This window comes from Oncorhynchus gorbuscha, linkage group LG10 (assembly GCF_021184085.1).
Source record: "Oncorhynchus gorbuscha isolate QuinsamMale2020 ecotype Even-year linkage group LG10, OgorEven_v1.0, whole genome shotgun sequence".
Classification (NCBI taxonomy): domain Eukaryota; kingdom Metazoa; phylum Chordata; class Actinopteri; order Salmoniformes; family Salmonidae; genus Oncorhynchus; species Oncorhynchus gorbuscha.
In genome coordinates this window covers 1,996,618-2,021,617 of record NC_060182.1, presented here as the reverse complement: position 1 = coordinate 2,021,617, position 25,000 = coordinate 1,996,618, and the positions used below count along the sequence as shown (strand labels likewise).

Sequence of the window (25,000 nt, the reverse complement as noted above, 5' to 3'; positions counted from 1 at the left end):
CAGAGAGAGAGCGAGAGACAGAGAGAGAGAGAGAGAGACAGAGAGAGACAGAGAGACAGAGAGAGAGACAGAGAGAGAGACAGAGAGAGAGAGACAGAGAGAGAGACAGAGAGAGAGACAGAGAGAGAGAGAGAGAGAGAGAGAGAGAGAGAGACAGAGAGAGAGACAGAGAGAGAGACAGAGAGAGAGACAGAGAGAGAGACATAGACAGAGAGAGAGACATAGACAGAGAGAAGGGGGGTGTACCTCTCTGTGGTCTGTGTGTCTGAGCTGGTCCAGGATGATCTGAGCTCTTTCAGACAACGCCCCCTACAGGCCACAGACAAGAAGAGTCACTGGGACTGGCTCTGTGTGTGTGCGTGTATATGTGTGTGTGTGTGTGTGTGTGTGTGTATGTGTGTATGGGGGTGTGTGTGTGTGTGTTACCTTCTTCTCCAGGACAGCATATCCGGCGTCTGCGCTGGCGGACTCTCTGCGGTCGTCATGGCGACCGAGTCCAGGAGCCCAGGTGTCACCAGGGGAAAGAGCCATAGAGGCCACAGGGGTCACGGAGGAGGAAGAGGAGAGAGAGCGAACGTTCTCCTTCTGTCTGTTCAGACTCTTAGCCCAACGCTCCATGTTCTTCGCTATCTGAGAACACACAACATAGATTAGTGTTCACGCCTGCATATGTGTGAATGTGAGCATATGGTGTGTGTGTGTACGGTGTGTGTACAGTGTGTTGTGTGTTGTGGTGTGTACGGTGTGTGTACAGTGTGTTGTGGTGTGTGTGTGTGTGTGTGATGTGTGTTACCTGTTGTGCTGTCTTGTTTTTGGGCTTGTCTTTCTTCTCCTTGCCCCCGAGGGCAGCAGAGGGGGCGTTAGAGGGGGCGGTGTTATCACCGGGGGCAACAACAGTCTCAGTTGATTGGGCGGGAGCTGGAATATATGTCTGCTTCTCTCCGTCCCAGTACATATACTGCTGAGTGACCCTGTTATAGTAGTACTAGAGAGGGAGGGGAGAGGTGAGGAGGGGGTGGGAGAGGTGAGGAGGGGGGTGGGAGAGGTGAGGAGGGGGTGGGAGAGGTGAGGAGGAAGAGATTAGTTCATATTTTTACTGCCAAGTGTATGATGTTTGTGTGTGTCTCCGAGTTGAGTTGTTTAAACTCACTCAAGTTGAGGTATACAATCAAGATAGACTGTCGGGATATACCCTTGAGATATACCCTTGAGATATACCCTTGAGATATACCCGTGAGATATACCCTTGAGATATACCCTTGAGATATACCCTTGAGATATACCCTTGAGATATACTGTCGGGATATACCCTTGAGATATACCCGTGAGATATACCCGTGAGATATACCCTTGAGATATACCCGTGAGATATACCCTTGAGATATACCCTTGAGATATACTGTCGGGATATACCGTCGAGATATACTGTCGGGATATACTGTTGAGATATACTGTTGAGATATACTGTTGGGATATACTGTCGGGATATACTGTTGAGATATACTGTTGGGATATACTGAGATATACTGGCGGGATATACTGGCGGGATATACTGGCGGAATATATTGGCGGGATATACTGTTGAGATATACTGTTGGGATATACTGGCGGGATATACTGGCGGGATATACTGGCGGGATATACTGTTGAGATATACTGTTGGGATATACTGGCGGGATATACTGGCGGGATATACTGTTGGGATATACTGGCGGGATATACTGGCGGGATATACTGGCGGGATATACTGTTGGGATATACTGTTGAGATATACTGTTGGGATATACTGGCGGGATATACTGGCGGGATATACTGGCGGGATATACTGTTGGGATATACTGTTGAGATATACTGTTGGGATATACCCTTGAGATATACTGTCGGGATATACTGTCGGGATATACTGTCGGGATATACTGTCAGGATATACTGTTGAGATATACTGTCGGGATATACTGTCGGGATATACTGTCGGGATATACTGTCGAGATATACTGTCGGGATATACTGTTGAGATATACTGTCGGGATATACTGTTGAGATATACTGTCGGGATATACTGTCGGGATATACTGTTGAGATATACTGTCGGGATATACTGTCGGGATATACTGTTGAGATATACTGTTGAGATATACTGTTGAGATATACTGTTGAGATATACTGTCGGGATATACTGTTGAGATATACTGTCGGGATATACTGTCGGGATATACTGTTGAGATATACTGTCGGGATATACTGTCGGGATATACTGTCCAGATAGAGGGTCGTAGTAGAGTTTGTGTTACCTGTGAATTGGGGTCGTAGTGGAGTCCAGTTAGAGGGTCGTAGTAGAGTCCAGATAGAGGGTCGTAGTAGAGTCCAGATAGAGGGTCGTAGTAGAGTCCAGATAGAGGGTCGTAGTAGAGTCCAGATAGAGGGTCGTAGTAGAGTCCAGATAGAGGGTCATTGTAGAGTATGTGCTACCTGTGAGTTAGGGTCGTAGTAGAGTCCAGTTAGAGGGTCATTGTAGAGTATGTGCTACCTGTGAGTTAGGGTCGTAGTAGAGTCCAGTTAGAGGGTCGTAGTAGAGTCCAGATAGAGGGTCGTAGTAGAGTCCAGATAGAGGGTCGTAGTAGAGTCCAGATAGAGGGTCGTAGTAGAGTCCAGTTAGAGGGTCGTAGTAGAGTCCAGATAGAGGGTCGTAGTAGAGTCCAGTTAGAGGGTCGTAGTAGAGTCCAGTTAGAGGGTCGTAGTAGAGTCCAGATAGAGGGTCGTAGTAGAGTCCAGATAGAGGGTCGTAGTAGAGTCCAGTTAGAGGGTCGTAGTGGAGTCCAGATAGAGGGTCGTAGTAGAATATGTGCTACCTGTGAGTTAGGGTCGAAGTAGAGTCCAGTTAGAGGGTCGTAGTATAGTCCAGTTAGAGGGTCGTAGTAGAGTCCAGTTAGAGGGTCGTAGTAGAGTTCAGATAGAGGGTCGTAGTCGTGTCCAGATAGAGGGTCGTAGTAGAGTCCAGATAGAGGGTCGTGGTAGAGTCCAGTTAGAGGGTCGTAGTCGTGTCCAGATAGAGGGTTGTAGTAGAGTCCAGATAGAGGGTCGTGGTAGAGTCCAGTTAGAGGGTCGTAGTCGTGTCCAGATAGAGGGTCGTAGTAGAGTCCAGATAGAGGGTCGTGGTAGAGTCCAGATAGAGGGGCGTAGTAGAGTGTGTTTTACCTGTGAATTGGGGTCGTAGTAGAGTCCAGTTAGAGGGTCGTAGTAGAAGCCAGAACTCTCCTCATACTGGTAGGTGGACACGTCCGGGACCGCTACACACATCAGAATGTCAAACACACAATCTTCCTCTCTAAGGCTACGTTTGATTTAGGTTGTTAGGGGTGGCTGAGGACTTCTAGATATACCCAGGATGTCTCTGTCTGGCACACACCTGGCACACACCTGGTACACACCTGGTACACACCTGGCACACACCTGGCACACACCTGGCACATCTCACAGAGTGGTACTCAGATATCCCAAAATAATCACCTAACACCATATTACTTATACACACATTCTCATTATTTCATAGGCCAACACACACACACTCTTACACACACACACACACACACACACACACACACACACACACACACACACACACACACACACACACACACACACACACACACACACACACACACACACACACACACACACACACTTACGGTATTGTTGGTACTCGTGTGCAGTTCCGGGGGTGGCAGGGTGGGTGGGAGTAGGAGGCTGAGGCTTACCCACTATCTCTACCTGCTGAGGGAAGAGGGGGGGAGAGAGAGAAAGGGGGAGAGAGACAGAGAGGGGAGAGGAGAGAGAGAGAGAGACCGACAGGGGAGGGGGGAGACAGAAAGAGAGGAGGAGAGAGAGTGAGATAAAGGGGGAGAGAGAGGGGAGATAAATTGGTGGTAGAGGGGGGAGAGCGGGGAGAGAGTGAGAAAGGGAGATATATGGGGTAGAGAGAGTATTGTTCTAGGATTTTGAGCACACAGCATACAGCATAATGAGTATTGACACTCTGGTGTAGAATATACCTGTGTGGTTGCCGTAGTGATGAGCGGAGATTGTGATTGTCCCAAAGACAGCTGTACGCCGTCCACTCCAGAAACCACAGCCTCAGACGAGACCACTGACACACACACACACACACCACTGTGAGCTATAATTGTGAGGTTAGAGAATCTAAAGCGACATTAAGATGTGCCCCCTTCTATTTCCCCATCTTTGCCCCTGTATACACCCCCAATAGGCCTGCTCCTGTGCTGGGTGAGGCTGTACCTGTTACCACTGTCTGGGACTTGTAGTCCAGGTTCTCCTCTTCTTCACAGACTCCCAGGGTTACTGCTGCCCCCTGGTGGTACAACCCCACATCCACACCATGCCGGAAGGTAGAGGACAGGGACTGGGCCTTCTGGTGAGGGGGGAGAGAGAGAGACAGGGAGGGAGGGAGGGAGACAGGGAGGGAGGGAGGGAGAGAGAGAGGGAGAGAGAGGGAGAGGGAGGGAGAGCAGCAGAGAATTTATTAGAATGGTTACCTGGGTAACAGACCACTGGGCAGCAGCGATGGCTGTACTGGTTATATATTATTAGAATGGTTACCTGGGTAACAGACCACTGGGCAGCAGCGATGGCTGTACTGGTTATATATTATATATTATTAGAATGGTTACCTGGGTAACAGACCACTGGGCAGCAGCGATGGCTGTACTGGTTATATATTATTAGAATGGTTACCTGGGTAACAGACCACTGGGCAGCAGCGATGGCTGTACTGGTTATATATTATTAGAATGGTTACCTGGGTAACAGACCACTGGGCAGCAGCGATGGCTGTACTGGTTATATATTATTAGAATGGTTACCTGGGTAACAGACCACTGGGCAGCAGCGATGGCTGTACTGGTTATATATTATTAGAATGGTTACCTGGGTAACACCACTGGGCAGACCACTGGGCAGCAGCGATGGCTGTACTGGTTATATATTATTAGAATGGTTACCTGGGTAACAGACCACTGGGCAGCAGCGATGGCTGTACTGGTTATATATTATTAGAATGGTTACCTGGGTAACAGACCACTGGGCAGCAGCGATGGCTGTACTGGTTATATATTATTAGAATGGTTACCTGGGTAACAGACCACTGGGCAGCAGCGATGGCTGTACTGGTTATATATTATTAGAATGGTTACCTGGGTAACAGACCACTGGGCAGCAGCGATGGCTGTACTGGTTATATATTATTAGAATGGTTACCTGGGTAACAGACCACTGGGCAGCAGCGATGGCTGTACTGGTTATATATTATTAGAATGGTTACCTGGGTAACAGACCACTGGGCAGCAGCGATGGCTGTACTGGTTATATATTATTAGAATGGTTACCTGGGTAACAGACCACTGGGCAGCAGCGATGGCTGTACTGGTTATATATTATTAGAATGGTTACCTGGGTAACAGACCACTGGGCAGCAGCGATGGCTGTACTGGTTATATATTATTAGAATGGTTACCTGGGTAACAGACCACTGGGCAGCAGCGATGGCTGTACTGGCAGCTGTAGCAGCACTCACTCTACTACCATCAGTCAGAAACACATCCCTGAAGGGAGGGAGAGGGAGAGGGAGGGAGAGGGAGAGGGAGAGAGAGGGAGAGGGAGAGGAGAGAGGGAGAGGGAGAGGGAGAGAGAGAGAGAGGGAGAGGGAGAGGGAGAGAGAGAGAGAGAGAGAGAGAGAGAGAGAGAGAGAGAGAGAGAGAGAGAGACAGAGAGAGACATAAGCACAAAACATATTCCTTCTTAAAAAAACTATAACAATATAGGCTGGTTTCCCCGACACAGACTAACGATTAAACATAGTCCTGGACTACACATTCAATGGAGAGCTGAGGCTTCAACTGTGTCTGGGGAAACAGGCCCTAAATATGTCTTAGTTCACAATGGCAGTGGTGTGTCTGTCTCTCTGTGTTTCTGTGCGTATCTGTGTGTCTCTGTGTGTCTCTGTCTCTGTGTGTCTCTCTGTGCGTCTCTGTGTGTCTCTCTGTGTTTCTGTCTCTGTGTGTCTCTCTGTGTGTCTCTCTGTGCGTGTCTCTGTGCGTGTCTCTGTGTGTGTCTCTGTGTGTCTCTCTGTGTGTCTGTGCGTCTCTCTGTGCGTCTCTCTGTGCTTCTCTCTGTGCGTCTCTCTGTGTGTCTCTCTGTGCGTCTCTCTGTGTGTCTCTCTGTGTGTCTCTCTGTGCGTCTCTCTGTGCGTGTCTCTGTGCGTGTCTCTGTGCGTGTCTCTGTGCGTGTCTCTGTGTGTGTCTCTGTGTGTCTCTCTGTGTTTCTGTGTGTCTGTGCGTCTCTCTGTGCGTCTCTCTGTGCGTCTCTCTGTGTGTCTCTCTGTGCGTCTCTCTGTGTGTCTCTCTGTGCGTCTCTCTGTGCGTCTCTCTGTGTGTCTCTGTCTCTGTGTTTCTGTCTCTGTGTGTCTCTCTGTGTGTCTCTCTGTGTGTCTCTCTGTGTGTCTCTCTGTGTTTCTGTGTGTCTCTCTGTGTGTCTCTCTGTGCGTCTCTCTGTGCGTCTCTCTGTGCGTCTCTCTGTGTTTCTGTCTCTGTGTTTCTGTCTCTGTGTCTCTCTGTGTCTCTCTGTGTGTCTGTCTCTGTGTTTCTGTCTCTGTGCGTCTCTCTGTGCGTCTCTCTGTATTTCTGTCTCTGTGTGTCTGTGTTTCTCTCTCTGTGTGGCTCTCTCTGCGTCTCTCTGTGTTTCTGTCTCTGTGTGTCTCTCTGTGTGTCTCTCTGTGTGTCTCTCTGTGTGTCTCTCTGTGTTTCTGTCTCTGTGTGTCTCTCTGTGTGTCTCTCTGTGTGTCTCTCTGTGTTTCTGTCTCTGTGTGTCTCTCTGTGTGTCTCTCTGTGTGGCTCTCTCTGCGTCTCTCTGTGTTTCTGTCTCTGTGTGTCTCTCTGTGTGTCTCTCTGTGTGTCTCTCTGAGTTTCTGTGCGTACCGTTTGGATCCCTTGGCGAACTCGACAGAGATGGCCTTCCCGTTTATAGAGAGAGTTGGCTGTAAGGCCTGCAGGATCTGGAGCAGCTGAGATGCTTCCTGCAACACACGGACGAACGCAGACACACACACACAGTGTCAAACAATTACTACAGTAGACAGCTGTAGGTATCTCCTCACCATTACAGCTGTAGGTATCTCAAAACCACTACAGCTGTAGGTATCTCCTCACCACTACAGCTGTAGGTATCTCAAAACCACTACAACTGTAGGTATCTCCTCACCATTACAGCTGTAGGTATCTCAAAACCACTACAGTAGACAGCTGTAGGTATCTCCCCACCATTAAAGCTGTAGGTATCTCCTCACCTTTACAGCTGTATGTATCTCCCCACCACTACAGTAGACAGCTGTATGTATCTCCCCACCACTACAGCTGTTTGTATCTCCCCATCACTACAGCTGTATGTATCTCCCCACCACTACAGCTGTAATTATCTCCCCACCACTACAGCTGTAGGTATCTCCCCACCACTACAGCTGTATGTATCTCCCCACCACTACAGCTGTAGGTATCTCCCCACCACGACAGCAGACAGCTGTATGTATCTCCCCACCATTACAGCTGTAGGTATCTCAAAACCACTTCAGTAGACAGCTGTATGTATCTCCCCACCACTATAGTAGACAGCTGTAGGTATCCCCCCACCACTACAGCTGTATGTATCTCCTCACCACTATAGTAGACAGCTGTATGTATCTCCCCACCACTACAGCTGTATGTATCTCCCCACCACTACAGCTGTAGGTATCTCCCCACCATTACAGCTGTAGGTATCTCCCCACCATTACAGCTGTATGTATCTCCCCACCACTATAGTAGACAGCTGTAGGTATCTCCTCACCACTATAGTAGACAGCTGTAGGTATCTCCCCACCACTACAACTGTAAGTATCTCCCCACCACTATAGTAGACAGCTGTATGTATCTCCCCACCACTACAGCTGTATGTATCTCCCCACCACTACAGCTGTAGGTATCTCCCCACCATTACAGCTGTAGGTATCTCCCCACCACTATAGTAGACAGCTGTAGGTATCTCCTCACCACTATAGTAGACAGCTGTAGGTATCTCCTAAGCACTACAGCTGTAGGTATATCCTCACCACTATAGTAGACAGCTGTAGGTATCTCCTCACCACTATAGTAGACAGCTGTAGGTATCTCCTCACCACTATAGTAGACAGCTGTAGGTATCTCCTAAGCACTACAGCTGTAGGTATATCCTCACCATTATAGTAGACAGCTGTAGGTATCTCCTCACCACTATAGTAGACAGCTGTAGGTATCTCCTAAGCACTACAGCTGTAGGTATATCCTCACCACTATAGTAGACAGCTGTAGGTATCTCCTCACCACTATAGTAGAGAGTTGTTGGTATTTCCTCACCACTATAGTAGAGAGTTGTTGGTATTTCCTCACCACTATAGTAGAGTTGTTGGTATCTCCTCACCACTATAGTAGAGAGTTGTTGGTATCTCCTCACCACTATAGTAGAGAGTTGTTGGTATCTCCTCACCACTACAGCTGTAGGTATCTCCTCAGCACTACAGTAGAGAGTTGTTGGTATCTCCTCACCACTATAGTAGACAGCTGTATGTATCTCCTCACCACTACAGTAGACATCTGTAGGTATCTCCTCACCACTATAGTAGACATCTGTAGGTATCTCCTCACCACTATAGTAGACATCTGTAGCTATCTCCTCACCACTATAGTAGACATCTGTAGGTATCTCCTCACCACTATAGTAGACATCTGTAGGTGTCTCCTCACCACTATAGTAGACATCTGTAGGTATCTCCTCACCACTATAGTAGAGTTGTTGGTATCTCCTCACCACTATAGTAGAGTTGTTGGTATCTCCTCACCACTATAGTAGACATCTGTAGGTGTCTCCTCACCACTATAGTAGACATCTGTAGGTGTCTCCTCACCACTATAGTAGACATCTGTAGGTATCTCCTCACCACTATAGTAGAGTTGTTGGTATCTCCTCACTACTATAGTAGAGTTGTTGGTATCTCCTCACCACTATAGTAGAGTTGTTGGTATCTCCTCACCACTATAGTAGAGTTGTTGGTATCTCCTCACCACTATAGTAGAGCGTTGTTGGTATCTCCTCACCACTATAGTAGAGTTGTTGGTATCTCCTCACCACTATAGTAGAGTTGTTGGTATCTCCTCACCACTATAGTAGACAGCTGTAGGTATCTCCTCACCACTATAGTAGACAGCTGTAGGTATCTCCTCACCACTATAGTAGAGTTGTTGGTATCTCCTCACCACTATAGTAGACAGCTGTAGGTATCTCCTCACCACAATAGTAGACAGCTGTTGTTATCTCCTCACCACTATAGTAGAGTTGTTGGTATCTCCTCACCACTATAGTAGAGTTGTTGGTATCTCCTCACCACTATAGTAGAGTTGTTGGTATCTCCTCACCACTATAGTAGACAGCTGTAGGTATCTCCTCACCACTATAGTAGACAGCTGTAGGTATCTCCTCACCACTATAGTAGACATCTGTAGGTATCTCCTCACCACTATTTTTTATTTATTTATTTTTTATTTCACCTTTATTTAACCAGGTAGGCTAGTTGAGAACAAGTTCTCATTTGCAACTGCGACCTGGCCAAGATAAAGCATAGCAGTGTGAACAGACAACACAGAGTTACACATGGAGTAAACAATTAACAAGTCAATAACACAGTAGAAAAAAAATGGGCAGTCTATATACAATGTGTGCAAAAGGCATGAGGAGGTAGGCGAATAATACAGTTTTGCAGATTAACACTGGAGTGATAAATGATCAGATGGTCATGTACAGGTAGAGATATTGGTGTGCAAAAGAGCAGAAAAGTAAATAAATAAAAACAGTATGGGAATGAGGTAGGTGAAAATGGGTGGGCTATTTTCCTATAGACTATGTACAGCTGCAGCGATCGGTTAGCTGCTCGGATAGCTGATGTTTGAAGTTGGTGAGGGAGATAAAAGTCTCCAACTTCAGCGATTTTTGCAATTCGTTCCAGTCACAGGCAGCAGAGTACTGGAACGAAAGGCGGCCAAATGATGTGTTGGCTTTAGGGATGATCAGTGAGATACACCTGCTGGAGCGCGTGCTACGGATGGGTGTTGCCATCGTGACCAGTGAACTGAGATAAGGCGGAGCTTAACCTAGCATGGCCTTGTAGATGACCTGGAGCCAGTGGGTCTGGCGACGAATATGTAGCGAGGGCCAGCCGACTAGAGCATACAAGTCGCAGTGGTGGGTGGTATAAGGTGCTTTAGTGACAAAACGGATGGCACTGTGATAGACTGCATCCAGTTTGCTGAGTAGAGTGTTGGAAGCCATTTTGTAGATGACATCGCCGAAGTCGAGGATCGGTAGGATAGTCAGTTTTACTAGGGTAAGCTTGGCAGCGTGAGTGAAGGAGGCTTTGTTGCGGAATAGAAAGCCGACTCTTGATTTGATTTTCGATTGTAGATGTTTGATGTGGGTCTGGAAGGAGAGTTTGCAGTCTAGCCAGACACCTAGGTACTTATAGATGTCCACATATTCAAGGTCGGAACCATCCAGGGTGGTGATGCTAGTCGGGCATGCGGGTGCAGGCAGCGATCGGTTGAAAAGCATGCATTTGGTTTTACTCGCGTTTAAGAGCAGTTGGAGGCCACGGAAGGAGTGCTGTATGGCATTGAAGCTCGTTTGGAGGTTAGATAGCACAGTGTCCAATGACGGGCCGAAAGTATATAGAATGGTGTCGTCTGTGTAGAGGTGGATCAGGGAATCGCCCGCAGCAAGAGCAACATCATTGATATACACAGAAAAAGAGTCGGCCCGAGAATTGAACCCTGTGGCACCCCCATAGAGACTGCCAGAGGACCGGACAGCATGCCCTCCGATTTGACACACTGAACTCTGTCTGCAAAGTAATTGGTGAACCAGGCAAGGCAGTCATCCGAAAAACCGAGGCTGTTGAGTCTGCCGATAAGAATATAGTAGACATCTGTAGGTATCTCCTCACCACTATAGTAGACAGCTGTAGGTATCTCCTCACCACTATAGTAGACATCTGTAAGTATCTCCTCACCACTATAGTAGACAGCTGTAGGTATCTCCTCACCACCATAGTAGACAGCTGTAGGTATCTCCTCACCACTATAGTAGACAGCTGTAGGTATCTCCTCACCACTATAGTAGACAGCTGTAGGTATCTCCTCCCCACTATAGTAGACAGCTGTAAGTAACTCCTCACCACTATAGTAGACAGCTGTAGGTATCTCCTCACCACTATAGTAGACAGCTGTAGGTATCTCCTCACCACTATAGTAGACAGCTGTATGTATCTCCTCACCACTATAGTAGACATCTGTAGGTATCTCCTCACCACTATAGTAGACATCTGTAGGTATCTCCTCACCACTATAGTAGAGTTGTTGGTATCTCCTCACCACTATAGTAGAGTTGTTGGTATCTCCTCACCACTATAGTAGAGTTGTTGGTATCTCCTCACCACTATAGTAGAGTTGTTGGTATCTCCTCACCACTATAGTAGAGTTGTTGGTATCTCCTCACCACTATAGTAGACAGCTGTAGGTATCTCCTCACCACTATAGTAGACAGCTGTAGGAAAGCGAAGCCCCGGTTGAGTTGTGTCTGCTTATCTTTGATCAGTCGAACATTAGAAGGAGACAGAGTAGCGAAGGGAGCCAGAGTGGACAGGATGGACTCCAGGGAGGTATGGGGACCCAGGTTCCTCAGGATCAGAGCTGGAGAGAAGAGAGAGAACATTAGAAGGAGACAGAGTGAACAGGATGGACTCCAGAGAGGTATGGGGACCCAGGTTTCTCAGGATCAGAGCTGGAGAGAAGAGAGAGAACATTAGAAGGAGACAGAGTGAACAGGATGGACTCCAGAGAGGTATGGGGACCCAGGTTCCTCAGGATCAGAGCTGGAGAGAAGAGAGAGAACATTAGAAGGAGACAGAGTAGACAGGATGGACTCCAGAGAGGTATGGGGACCTCAGGATCAGAGCTGGAGGTGGGAGAGATTGATGAATTGATGTATTAATAGATGTATTGGTTGATTGATGTATTGATAGATGTATTGGTTGATTGATGTATTTATTGACATATGGATGTATTGATTGATGTATGTATTGATTAATGTTATTGCTAAATGTGTTGATGTATTGATGTATGTATTGATTGATGTATTGATGTATGTATTGATTGATGTATTGATGTATGTATTGATTGATTGATGTATGTATTGATGTATGTATGTATGTATTGATGTATGTATGTATGTATTGATGTATGTATGTATTGATGTATGTATGTATTGATGTATGTATGTATTGATGTATGTATGTATTGATGTATGTATGTATTGATGTATGTATGTATTGATGTATGTATTGATTGATGTATGTATGTATTGATGTATGTATTGATTGATGTATTTCTTGAATCATTGATAGATTAATTGATTGACGGATTGATAGATGTGTTGATGTATATATTTCTTGAATCATTGATAGATTAATTGATTGATTGATAGATAGATGTGTTGATGTATGTATTGATTGACGGATTGAGGTATTGATAGATTTATCGATTGATATAAACTCTGTAAAAATCCAAATCACTGTAAAAGGTTTAAACACTGTTTTCTAAGCTTGTTCAATGAACCATAAACAATTAATTAATGAACATGGAGCTGTGGAACGGCCGTTAAAACACTAACAGCTTACAGACGGTAGGCAATTAAGGTCACAGTTATGAAAACTTAGGACACTAAAGAGGCCTTTCTACTGACTCTGGAAAAACACCAAAAGAAAGATGTCCAGGGTCCCTGCTCATCTGTGTGAACGTGCCTTAGGCATGCTGCAAGGAGGCATGAGGACTGCAGATGACTCTGTGTGAACGTGCCTTAGGCATGCTGCAAGGAGGCATGAGGACTGCAGATGTAGCCAGGGTCCCTGCTCATCTGTGTGAACGTGCCTTAGGCTGCAAGGAGGCATGAGGACTGCAGATGTAGCCAGGGTCCCTGCTCATCTGTGTGAACGTGCCTTAGGCATGCTGCAAGGAGGCATGAGGACTGCAGATGTAGCCAGGGTCCCTGCATCTTTGCAGTATTTATTTATTTATTTATTTATTTTACCAAGTAAGTTGACTGAGAACATATTCTCTTTCACAGCAACGTCCTGGGGAATAGTTACAGGGGAGAGGAGGCATGATGAATGAGCCAATTGGAAGCTTTGTAGTTACTGAGTGTATTGACACAGCATCCATAGTGTAATTAATAACTTCACCAGGATCAAAGGGATATTCAAATGTCTGTTTCTTTATTTATTTATGCCCATACACCAATAGATGCCCTTCGTCGCGAGGCATTGGACAGCCTCCCAGATAATTATTCCACTTTGACATTATGGGGTATTGTGTGTAGGCCAATAACACTACATCTCAATTTAACCCTTTTAAATGTATTTCCCTAACTTTGTAAACACATGTTTCCCATGCCGATAATGAATTGATTGAATAAATATATGGAGAGTGAGAAAGAGAGAGTTAGACTCACTGTCGTTGGCCACCTCAGGCTGTTGTGTATTAGTTGCCCCGGCCTTGGTGAGGGCAGTAGAGGTGGCAGCTGCAGGCTGGTAAAGGGCAGGGAGGGGCAGTAATCCCTGGGCACCATCCATCTGATGCCCCCCCAGGGGTAACTCACTCAGCTGGGGCAGTTTCAGCTCTGCCTCTGGGGATAAGACACAGAGTGAGATATCTGGCCATTTGGGGGGGGGGGGGGACAGGGTTTGCCTTTTTATAACAATTCTATTGGTTACATTTCGCTCAATCAAATCAAGACCGACAGTGTTACATTTAACACGAGTCTCTATATGGGTCCACACTTTTTCAGCAGAAATATAACTCATTTTCAGTGCGGCCTTCCGGACACCCCTGCCTTTCAGTGTTCAATTAACACATAGCCGTCTTTGTATCAAAGCACTGGAGAAACTATCATACTTGCGACTTGAATTATCGTAGCTGTCTTTGCTGTCCGTCCTTAACAAGATAATTGTGTTGTTTAGGTAGTCTTAGAGTGATCACTAACTGAAACTATCATACAGGTAGTATCACATTTTCACATTTTTAGTGTAAAGCCTCGTTTGCATATTTCCCAGAATGCCTCGTCTTTTGAGTGAATTGTAAAGTTACCAGCCAAGACTGTATTTGTTAGTGATAGAGACATGGCTATTGCAGTCTTCCATTGGCACTCCTGTGGCCTTCACCAAATGAGATCCTCAGGGAAAAAAATCTAAACTTTAACTTCTAACATCTATCTTTATTCGTCACATGCTTCGTAAAACAAAACAAAAATAATAGAACAATTAAAAAAGAATAACACAAGGAATATATACATATTGAGTAACGATAACTTGGTTCAAAACACAGGGTACCAGTACCAAATAGATGAGCAGGGACTACTAGGTAATTGAGATACAGTGGGGCAAGAAAGTATTTAGTCAGCCACCAATTGTGCAAGTTCTCCCACTTAAAAAGATGAGAGAGGCCTGTAATTTTCATCATATGTACACTTCAACTATGACAGATAAAATGAGAAGAAAAAAAATCGACCCTCCTCTCCTCCCTCTCTGCATCCCTTGACTCTCTATGTCCCCTATCCTCCAGGCCGGCTCGGTCCTTCTCCCGCTCCGTGGCTCGATGACTCATTGCGAGCTCACAGAACAGGAGCTCCGGGCAGCCGAGCGGAAATTCCGCCTCCCTGCGGAAAATCACACGACATCCGATCCTCGTTTGCTAAGTCAAACGACACCGCTAGTTCTGCTCACACTGCCCTACCTCTGTGCTCTGACCTCTTTCTCCCTCTCTCTTGTCTTCTCCAGACCATTTCCGGGGGCCTTCTCCTTACCTCACGGCCGGCCGTCCCAACAACCTGATCCCCCGCTTGATCCTTCTTTCTTTTCTCTCCCCTGAATCCCCTCCCTATCTCTCCAGACTTCATTTCCAGGTTTTAAGATTTTTTATGAATTTATTTGCAAATTATGGTGAAAAATAAGTATTTGGTCTATAATGAAAGTTTATCTCAATACTTTATATACCCTTTGTTGACAATGACAGAGGTCAAACGTTTTCTGTAAGTCACAAGGTTTTCACACACTGTTGCTGGTATTTTGGCCTATTCCTCCATGCAGATCTCCTCTAGAGCAGTGATGTTTTGGGTAATTACGAGGTAATTGAGATAAATATGTACATGTAGGTAGGGATAAAGGGACTGGTCAACAGCATTCGGAAACTATTTGCACCCTTTCACATATTCAACATTTAGTTACGTTACAGCCTTGTTCTAAAATGGATTAAAAAGAAAATGTGCATCAATCTACACTATCCCATAATGACAAAGCAAAAACAGGTTAAGACATTTTTGCAAATGTATTTATTATTTATTTATCTAGAGATAAATCAGACCCAGACTGAAGGGTGTAATGTAGTAGGGTGTTGTAGTTTCTCTAGAGACTGAAGGGTGTAAAAGGGTGTTGTAGTTTCTCTAGAGATAAATCAGACCCAGACTGAAGGGTGTAATGTAGTAGGGAGTTGTAGTTTCTCTAGAGATAAATCAGACCCAGACTGAAGGGTGTAATGTAGTAGGGAGTTGTAGTTTCTCTAGAGATAAATCAGACCCAGACTGAACTGTGAGTTGTAGTTTACATAATCTAAGTGATAATTGGTATTCACCATAAAGCCTTATTACTTTGAAGAACTACTAAAATAGTGATTGTGTCAAACAGCAGCTCTATAGAAATAAGATGACTTGGAAATAAATAAAGAAATCAAATAAAACAAAATGTACAACTATAACCAGACACTACCACTACTATAACCAGTCACTACCACTACTATAACCAGTCACTACCACTACTATAACCAGTCACTACCACTACTATAACTATAACCAGACACTACCACTACTATAACCAGTCACTACCACTACTATAACTATAACCAGTCACTACCACTACTATAACTATAACCAGACACTACCACTACTATAACCAGTCACTACCACTACTATAACTATAACCAGACACTACCACTACTATAACCAGTCACTACCACTACTATAACTATAACCAGTCACTACCACTAGTATAACTATAACCAGTCACTACCACTACTATAACTATAACCAGTCACTACCACTACTATAACTATAACCAGTCACTACCACTACTATAACTATAACCAGTCACTACCACTACTATAACCAGTCACTACCACTACTATAACTATAACCAGTCACTACCACTAGTATAACTATAACCAGTCACTACTACTACTATAACCAGTCACTACCACTACTATAACCAGTCACTACCACTACTATAACCAGTCACTACCACTACTATAACCAGTCACTACCACTACTATAACCAGTCACTACCACTACTATAACCAGTCACTACCACTACTATAACCAGTCACTACCACTACTATAACTATAACCAGTCACTACCACTACTATAACCAGTCACTACCACTACTATAACTATAACCAGTCACTACCACTACTATAACCAGTCACTACCACTAGTATAACTATAACCAGTACCACACACTATAACCACTACTATAACCAGTCACTACCACTACTATAACCAGTCACTACCACTACTATAACTATAACCAGTCACTACCACTACTATAACCAGTCACTACCACTACTATAACTATAACCAGTCACTACCACTACTATAACTATAACCAGTCACTACCACTACTATAACCAGTCACTACCACTACTATAACTATAACCAGTCACTACCACTACTATAACCAGTCACTACCACTACTATAACTATAACCAGTCACTACCACTACTATAACTATAACCAGTCACTACCACTACTATAACCAGTCACTACCACTACTATAACCAGTCACTACCACTACTATAACCAGTCACTACCACTACTATAACCAGTCACTACCACTACTATAACCAGTCACTACCACTACTATAACCAGTCACTACCACTACTATAACCAGTCACTACCACTACTATAACTATAACCAGTCACTACCACTACTATAACCAGTCACTACCACTACTATAACTATAACCAGTCACTATCACTACTACTCTATACACTACCACTACTATAACTATAACCAGTCACTACCACTAGTATAACTATAACCAGTCACTACCACTACTATAACCAGTCACTACCACTACTATAACCAGTCACTACCACTACTATAACCAGTCACTACCACTACTATAACCAGTCACTACCACTACTATAACCAGTCACTGGTTATAGTTATAGTAGTGGTAGTGACTGGTTATAGTTATAGTAGTGGTAGTGACTGGTTATAGTTATAGTAGTGGTAGTGACTGGTTATAGTAGTACACTAAACCCACTCCCTCCTCCAAAATCGATGACTATTTTTTATAAAAAACTTTTGTCTCCCAAGCCACCTGTTGCCAACGCCTAAAGGACCTCAACTGGAACAACCATTTCAGTAACGGGTGCGACATGTTCAAGTAACAGATTTAATTTGTTTAGATTTATTTTTATTTTTATTTTATTTTAGTAGCATAAGATTAATTCACGCACATGCAAAAACATATATATTGAAACAATACAATAAAAGAATCTACCTGCAATAGAGCATGCTGGGAAATATGAAAATGATGGGCGTGGTTTTGGTTCAACACTGGATATTAACACCAACCCTGGGGTTGTTTTTACACCAATGAGAGTTAATTTAACACCTGAATCAACACTCGAACTGTTACTCCAGGTAACACTGGACAATTTGCTGTGCATTTCCGTATTTTAAATGACTTCAAGTAGTATTTGAGCCCAGGCCTGTTTTAAACTAACCTCAGCTGTGTGTAATTTAGCTAAACTACAATATATATTTACCTGACTTGGGAACACCACACTTGAAGCACTTCTCTCTCCTCTTGAAGTTCTGAACCCCACACTGTTAGAACAGCAACAGAGATGGTCAGAACCAAGCTACACACACAAATGAATGCACGCAATACACGTGGTGAGGCCCTTGTACCTTGTTACAGAGCCAGTCCTCGTTGGCCCGTGGTTTAGGTTCACTGTAGTGCATAGACACCCTCTGGTCTAGGACAGACAGAACCATCTGAAAGAGAGAAAGGATAGGGAGGGAGAGAGAGAGGGAGAGGGAGAGGGAGAGGGAGAGGGAGAGGGGAGAGAGAGAGAGAGAGAGAGAGAGAGAGAGAGAGAGAGAGAGAGAGAGAGAGAGAGAGAGAGAGAGAGAGAATGGGGAACAAAGATTGATTATTATAGATAGGTGAGTCACATGCTAGAGAGAGGACCCAACTCACAAGATTAAGGCTGAGAGAGAGGAAAAGCGAGAGAGAAAGAAGAATTGAGGTCAAAAGAAAGAGGACGAGAGAAATGTAACCTTTGAGGGAAATTGGGAATGTGGGAATGTAGATCGGCCTCCCTGACAGCCGTGTGAATGTAGACCGGCCTCCCTGACAGCCGTGTGAATGTAGACCGGCCTCCCTGACAGCCGTGTGGATGTAGACCGGCCCCCTGACAGCCGTGTGAATGTAGACCGGCCTCCTGACAGCCGTGTGAATGTAGACCGGCCTCCTGACAGCCGTGTGAATGTAGACCGGCCTCCCTGACAGCCGTGTGAATGTAGACCGGCCTCCTGACAGCCGTGTGAATGTAGACCGGCCTCCCTGACAGCCGTGTGAATGTAGACCGGCCTCCCTGACAGCCGTGTGAATGTAGACCGGCCTCCTGACAGCCGTGTGAATGTAGACCGGCCTCCCTGAATGTGCGTTAACCAGCCTGCCAAGTAGACCCTGGTCCCAGCGTTAACCAGCCAGCCCTACAAGGGGACCCTGGTCCCAGCGTTAACCAGCCTGCCAAGGGGACCCTGGTCCCAGCGTTAACCAGCCTGCCCTACAAGGGGACCCTGGTCCCAGCGTTAACCGGCCCTACAAGGGGACCCTGGTCCCAGCGTTAACCGGCCTGCCCTACAAGGGGACCCTGGTCCCAGCGTTAACCAGCCTGCCCTACAAGGGGACCCTGGTCCCAGCGTTAACCGGCCTGCCCTACAAGGGGAACCTGGTCCCAGCGTTAACCGACCCTACAAGGGGACCCTGGTCCCAGCGTTAACCGGCCTGCCCTACAAGGGGACCCTGGTCCCAGCGTTAACCGGCCTGCCCTACAAGGGGACCCTGGTCCCAGCGTTAACCAGCCTGACAAGGGGACCTTGGTCCCAGCGTTAACCGGCCCTACAAGGGGACCCTGGTCCCAGCGTTAACCGGCCTGCCCTACAAGGGGAACCTGGTCCCAGCGTTAACCAGCCCTACAAGGGGACCCTGGTCCCAGCGTTAACCAGCCTGCCCTACAAGGGGACCCTGGTCCCAGCGTTAACCAGCCTGACAAGGGGACCCTGGTCCCAGCGTTAACCGGCCTACCCTACAAGGGGACCCTGGTCCCAGCGTTAACCAGCCTGCCCTACAAGGGGACCCTGGTCCCAGCGTTAACCAGCCTGACAAGGGGACCCTGGTCCCAGCGTTAACCGGCCTGCCCTACAAGGGAACCCTGGTCCCAGCGTTAACCGGCCTGCCCTACAAGGGGACCCTGGTCCCAGCGTTAACCGGCCTGCCCTACAAGGGGACCCTGGTCCCAGCGTTAACCGGCCTACCCTACAAGGGGACCCTGGTCCCAGCGTTAACCAGCCTGCCCTACAAGGGGACCCTGGTCCCAGCGTTAACCAGCCTGACAAGGGGACCCTGGTCCCAGCGTTAACCGGCCTGCCCTACAAGGGGACCCTGGTCCCAGCGTTAACCGGCCTGCCCTACAAGGGGACCCTGGTCCCAGCGTTAACCGGCCTGCCCTACAAGGGGACCCTGGTCCCAGCGTTAACCGGCCTGCCCTACAGGGGGACCCTGGTCCAAGCGTTAACCGGCCTGCCCTACAAGGGGACCCTGGTCCCAGCGTTAACCAGCCTGACAAGGGGACCCTGGTCCCAGCGTTAACCAGCCTGACAAGGGGACCCTGGTCCCAGCGTTAACCAGCCTGACAAGGGGACCCTGGTCCCAGCGTTAACCGGCCTGCCCTACAAGGGGACCCTGGTCCCAGAGTTAACCAGCCTGCCCTACAAGGGGACCCTGGTCCCAGCGTTAACCAGCCTGCCCTACAAGGGGACCCTGGTCCCAGCGTTAACCGGCCTGCCCTACAAGGGGACCCTGGTCCCAGCGTTAACCAGCCTGCCCTACAAGGGGACCCTGGTCCCAGCGTTAACCAGCATGCCCTACAAGGGGACCCTGGTCCCAGCGTTAACCAGCATGCCCTACAAGGGGACCCTGGTCCCAGCGTTAACCAGCATGCCCTACAAGGGGACCCTGGTCCCAGCGTTAACCAGCATGCCCTACAAGGGGACCCTGGTCCCAGCGTTAACCAGCATGCCCTACAAGGGGACCCTGGTCCCAGCGTTAACCAGCATGCCCTACAAGGGGACCCTGGTCCCAGCGTTAACCAGCATGCCCTACAAGGGGACCCTGGTCCCAGTGTTAACCAGCCTGACAAAAAAAAGAGAGGAAAGAGAGAGGGATAGAGCGAGGGGGGAAAGAGAGAGGGATAGAGCGAGGGGGAAAGAGAAAGAGGGATAGAGCGAGGGGGAAAGAGAGAGGGATAGAGCGAGGGGGAGAGGGATAGAGCGAGGGAGGAAAGAGAGAGGGAAGGAGCGAGGGGGAGAGGGATAGAGCGAGGGAGGAAAGAGAGGGATAGAGCGAGGGGGGGGAGAGGGATAGAGCGAGGGGGAAGAGGGATAGAGCGAGGAGGGAGAGGGAAGAGGGAGTGGGATAGAGTGAGGGGGGTGAGGGATAGAGCGAGGGGGAAAGAGAGAGGGATAGAGCGAGGGGGAAAAGAGAGGGATAGAGCGAGGGGGAAGAGAGAGGGATAGAGCGAGGGGTGGAAGAGAGAGGGATAGAGCGAGGGGTGAGAGAGAGAGGGATAGAGCGAGGGGTGGGAGAGACATGGATAGAGCGAGGGGGGGGGAAAGAGAGAGGGATAGATCGAGGGGGGGGAAAAGAGAGGGATAGAGCGAGGGGGGGGAGGGATAGAGTGAGGGGGAAAGAGAGAGGGATAGATTGAGGAAAGGAGGAAAGAGAGGGATAGAGTGAGGGGGAAAGAGAGAGGGATAGAGCGAGGGGGAAAGAGAGAGGGATAGAGCGAGGGTGGAAAGAGAGAGGGATAGAGCGAGGGGGGAAAGAGAGAGGGATAGAGCGAGGGGGGAAAGAGAGAGGGATAGAGCGAGGGGGATGAGAGAGAGGGATAGAGCGAGGGGGAAAGAGAGGGGGATAGAGAGAGAGGGATAGACCGAGGAGGAGGAAAGAGAGAGGGATAGAGCGAGAGGTAGACCGAGGGGGAGAGAGAGGAATAGAGCGAGGGTGGGAGAGAGAGAGGATAGAGCGAGGGGTGGGGGAGGAAGCGAGGGAGGAGGGATAGATCGAGGGGTGGGGAGAGAGGGATAGCGAGGGAGCGAGGGAGGAAAGAGAGAGGGATAGAGCGAGGGGTGGGAGAGAGAGGGATAGAGCGAGGGAGGAAAGAGAGGGATAGAGCGAGGTGGGAGAGGGAGGGATAGAGCGAGGGGTGGGAGAGAGAGGGATAGAGCGAGGGAGGAAAGAGAGAGGGATAGATCGAGGGGTGGGAGAGAGAGGGATAGAGCGAGGGAGGAAAGAGAGAGGGATAGAGCGAGGGAGGAAAGAGAGAGGAATAGATCGAGGGGTGGGAGAGAGAGGGATAGAGCGAGGGGTGGGAGAGAGGGGGATAGAGCGAGGGGTGGGAGAGAGAGGGGTTTAGACAGTTATACCACAGACCACATCAGCATCAATTATACCACAGACCACATCAGCATCAATTATACCACATCAGCATCAATTATACCACATCAACATCAATTATACCACAGACACACATCAGCATCAATTATACCACATCAGCATCAATTATACCACAGACACACATCAGCATCAATTATACCACATCAGCATCAATTATACCACATCAGCACCAATTACACCACAGACCACTTCAGCACCAATTATACCACAGACCACATCAGCATAATTTATACCACAGAACACATCAGCATCAATTATACCACAGACCACATCAGCATCAATTATACCACATCAGCATCAGTTATACAGACCACATCAGCATCAATTATACCACATCAGCATCAGTTATACCACAGACCACATCAGCATCAATTATACCACATCAGCATCAGTTATACCACAGACCACATCAGCATCAATTATACCACATCAGCATCAATTATACCACAGACCACATCAGCATCAATTATACCACATCAGCATCAATTATACCACAGACCACATCAGCATCAATTATACCACATCAGCATCAACTATACCACATCAGCATAATTTATACCACAGACACACATTAGCATCAATTATACCACATCAGCATCAATTATACCACAGACACACATCAGCATCAATTATACCACATCAGCATCAATTATACCACATCAGCATCAATTATACCACATCAGAATCAATTATACCACAGACCACATCATCATCAATTATACCACAGACCACATCAGCATCAATTATACCACATCAGCATCAATTATACCACATCAGCATCAATTATACCACAGACCACATCAGCATCAATTATACCACATCAGCATCAATTATACCACATCAGCACCAATTATACCACAGACCACATCAGCACCAATTATACCACAGACCACATCAGCGTCATTTATACCACAGACCACATCAGCATCAATTATACCACAGACCACATCAGCATCAGTTATACCACAGACCACATCAGCATCAATTATACCACATCAGCATCAATTATACCACAGACCACATCAGCATCAATTATACCACATCAGCATCAATTATACCACAGACCACATCAGCATCAATTATACCACATCAGCATCAATTATACCACATCAGCATAATTTATACCACAGACACACATTAGCATCAATTATACCACAGACCACATCAGCATCAATTATACCACATCAGCATCAATTATACCACAGACCACATCAGCATCAATTATACCACATCAGCATCAATTATACCACATCAGCATAATTTATACCACAGACACACATTAGCATCAATTATACCACAGACTACATCAGCATCAATTATACCACATCAGCATCAATTATACCACATCAGCATCAATTATACCACATCAGCATCAATTATACCACAGACCACATCATCATCAATTATACCACATCAGCATCAATTATACCACATCAGCATAATTTATACCACAGACACACATCAGCATCAATTATACCACATCAGCATCAATTATACCACAGACCACATCAGCATCAATTATACCACATCAGCATCAATTATACCACATCAGCATCAATTATACCACAGACCACATCAGCATCAATTATACCACATCAGCACCAATTATACCACAGACCACATCAGCACCAATTATACCACAGACCACATCAGCATCATTTATACCACAGACCACATCAGCATAATTTATACCACAGACACACATCAGCATCAATTATACCACAGACCACATCAGCATCAGTTATACCACAGACACACATCAGCATCAATTATACCACATCAGCATCAGTTATACCACATCAGCATCAATTATACCACAGACCACATCAGCATCAATTATACCACATCAGCATCAATTATACCACAGACCACATCAGCATCAATTATACCACATCAGCATCAATTATACCACAGACCACATCAGCATCAATTATACCACAGACCACATCAGCATCAATTATACCACATCAGCATCAATTATACCACATCAGCATAATTTATACCACAGACACACATTAGCATCAATTATACCACAGACTACATCAGCATCAATTATACCACATCAGCATCAATTATACCACATCAGCATCAATTATACCACATCAGCATAATTTATACCACAGACACACATCAGCATCAATTATACCACATCAGCATCAATTATACCACATCAGAATCAATTATACCACATCAGAATCAATTATACCACAGACCACATCAGCATCAATTATACCACATCAGCATCAATTATACCACATCAGAATCAATTATACCACAGACCACATCATCATCAATTATACCACATCAGCATCAATTATACCACATCAGAATCAATTATACCACATCAGAATCAATTATACCACAGACACACATCAGCATCAATTATACCACATCAGCATCAATTATACTACAGACCACATCAGCATCAATTATACCACATCAGCATCATTTATACCACAGACACACATCAGCATCATTTATACCACAGACACACATCAGCATCAGTTATACCACAGACACACATCAGCATCATTACATTTACATTTAAGTCATTTAGCAGACGCTCTTATCCAGAGCGACTTACAAATTGGGCATCAGTTATACCACAGACCACATCAGCATCAATTATACCACATCAGCATCAATTATACCACAGACACACATCAGCATCAATTATACCACATCAGCATCATTTATACCACAGACACACATCAGCATCAGTTATACCACAGACACACATCAGCATCAGTTATACCACAGACCACATCAGCATCAATTATACCACATCAGCATCAGTTATACCACATCAGCATCAATTATACCACAGACCACATCAGCATCAATTATACCACAGACCACATCAGCATCAATTATACCACATCAGCATCAATTATACCACAGACCACATCAGCATCAATTATACCACAGACCACATCAGCATCAATTATACCACATCAGCATCAATTATACCACATCAGCATAATTTATACCACAGACACACATTAGCATCAATTA

General features: G+C 46.3%; 1 protein-coding gene across 5 annotated transcripts in view; it reads right to left on the bottom strand.

Moving 5' to 3' along the window:
• rbm10 (RNA binding motif protein 10) overlaps positions 1-25,000 on the bottom strand; it is a 37,503-nt gene that overhangs the window by 5,907 nt on the left and 6,596 nt on the right. For 3 of the 5 annotated variants that reach the window (XM_046364740.1, XM_046364741.1, XM_046364744.1), the window contains 13 exons: positions 18,151-18,237; positions 18,006-18,066; positions 13,633-13,806; positions 11,623-11,816; positions 6,987-7,084; positions 5,528-5,615; positions 4,294-4,426; positions 4,050-4,144; positions 3,687-3,771; positions 3,196-3,287; positions 794-985; positions 427-630; positions 247-309 (listed from right to left, as the gene is read on the bottom strand). In XM_046364740.1, coding sequence (XP_046220696.1) covers positions 247-309; positions 427-630; positions 794-985; positions 3,196-3,287; positions 3,687-3,771; positions 4,050-4,144; positions 4,294-4,426; positions 5,528-5,615; positions 6,987-7,084; positions 11,623-11,816; positions 13,633-13,806; positions 18,006-18,066; positions 18,151-18,237 — 1,566 coding nt within the window. The remainder of the gene's footprint in view (positions 1-246; positions 310-426; positions 631-793; positions 986-3,195; positions 3,288-3,686; positions 3,772-4,049; positions 4,145-4,293; positions 4,427-5,527; positions 5,616-6,986; positions 7,085-11,622; positions 11,817-13,632; positions 13,807-18,005; positions 18,067-18,150; positions 18,238-25,000) is intronic. The other 2 variants (XM_046364742.1, XM_046364743.1) reach the window with 2 other exon arrangements.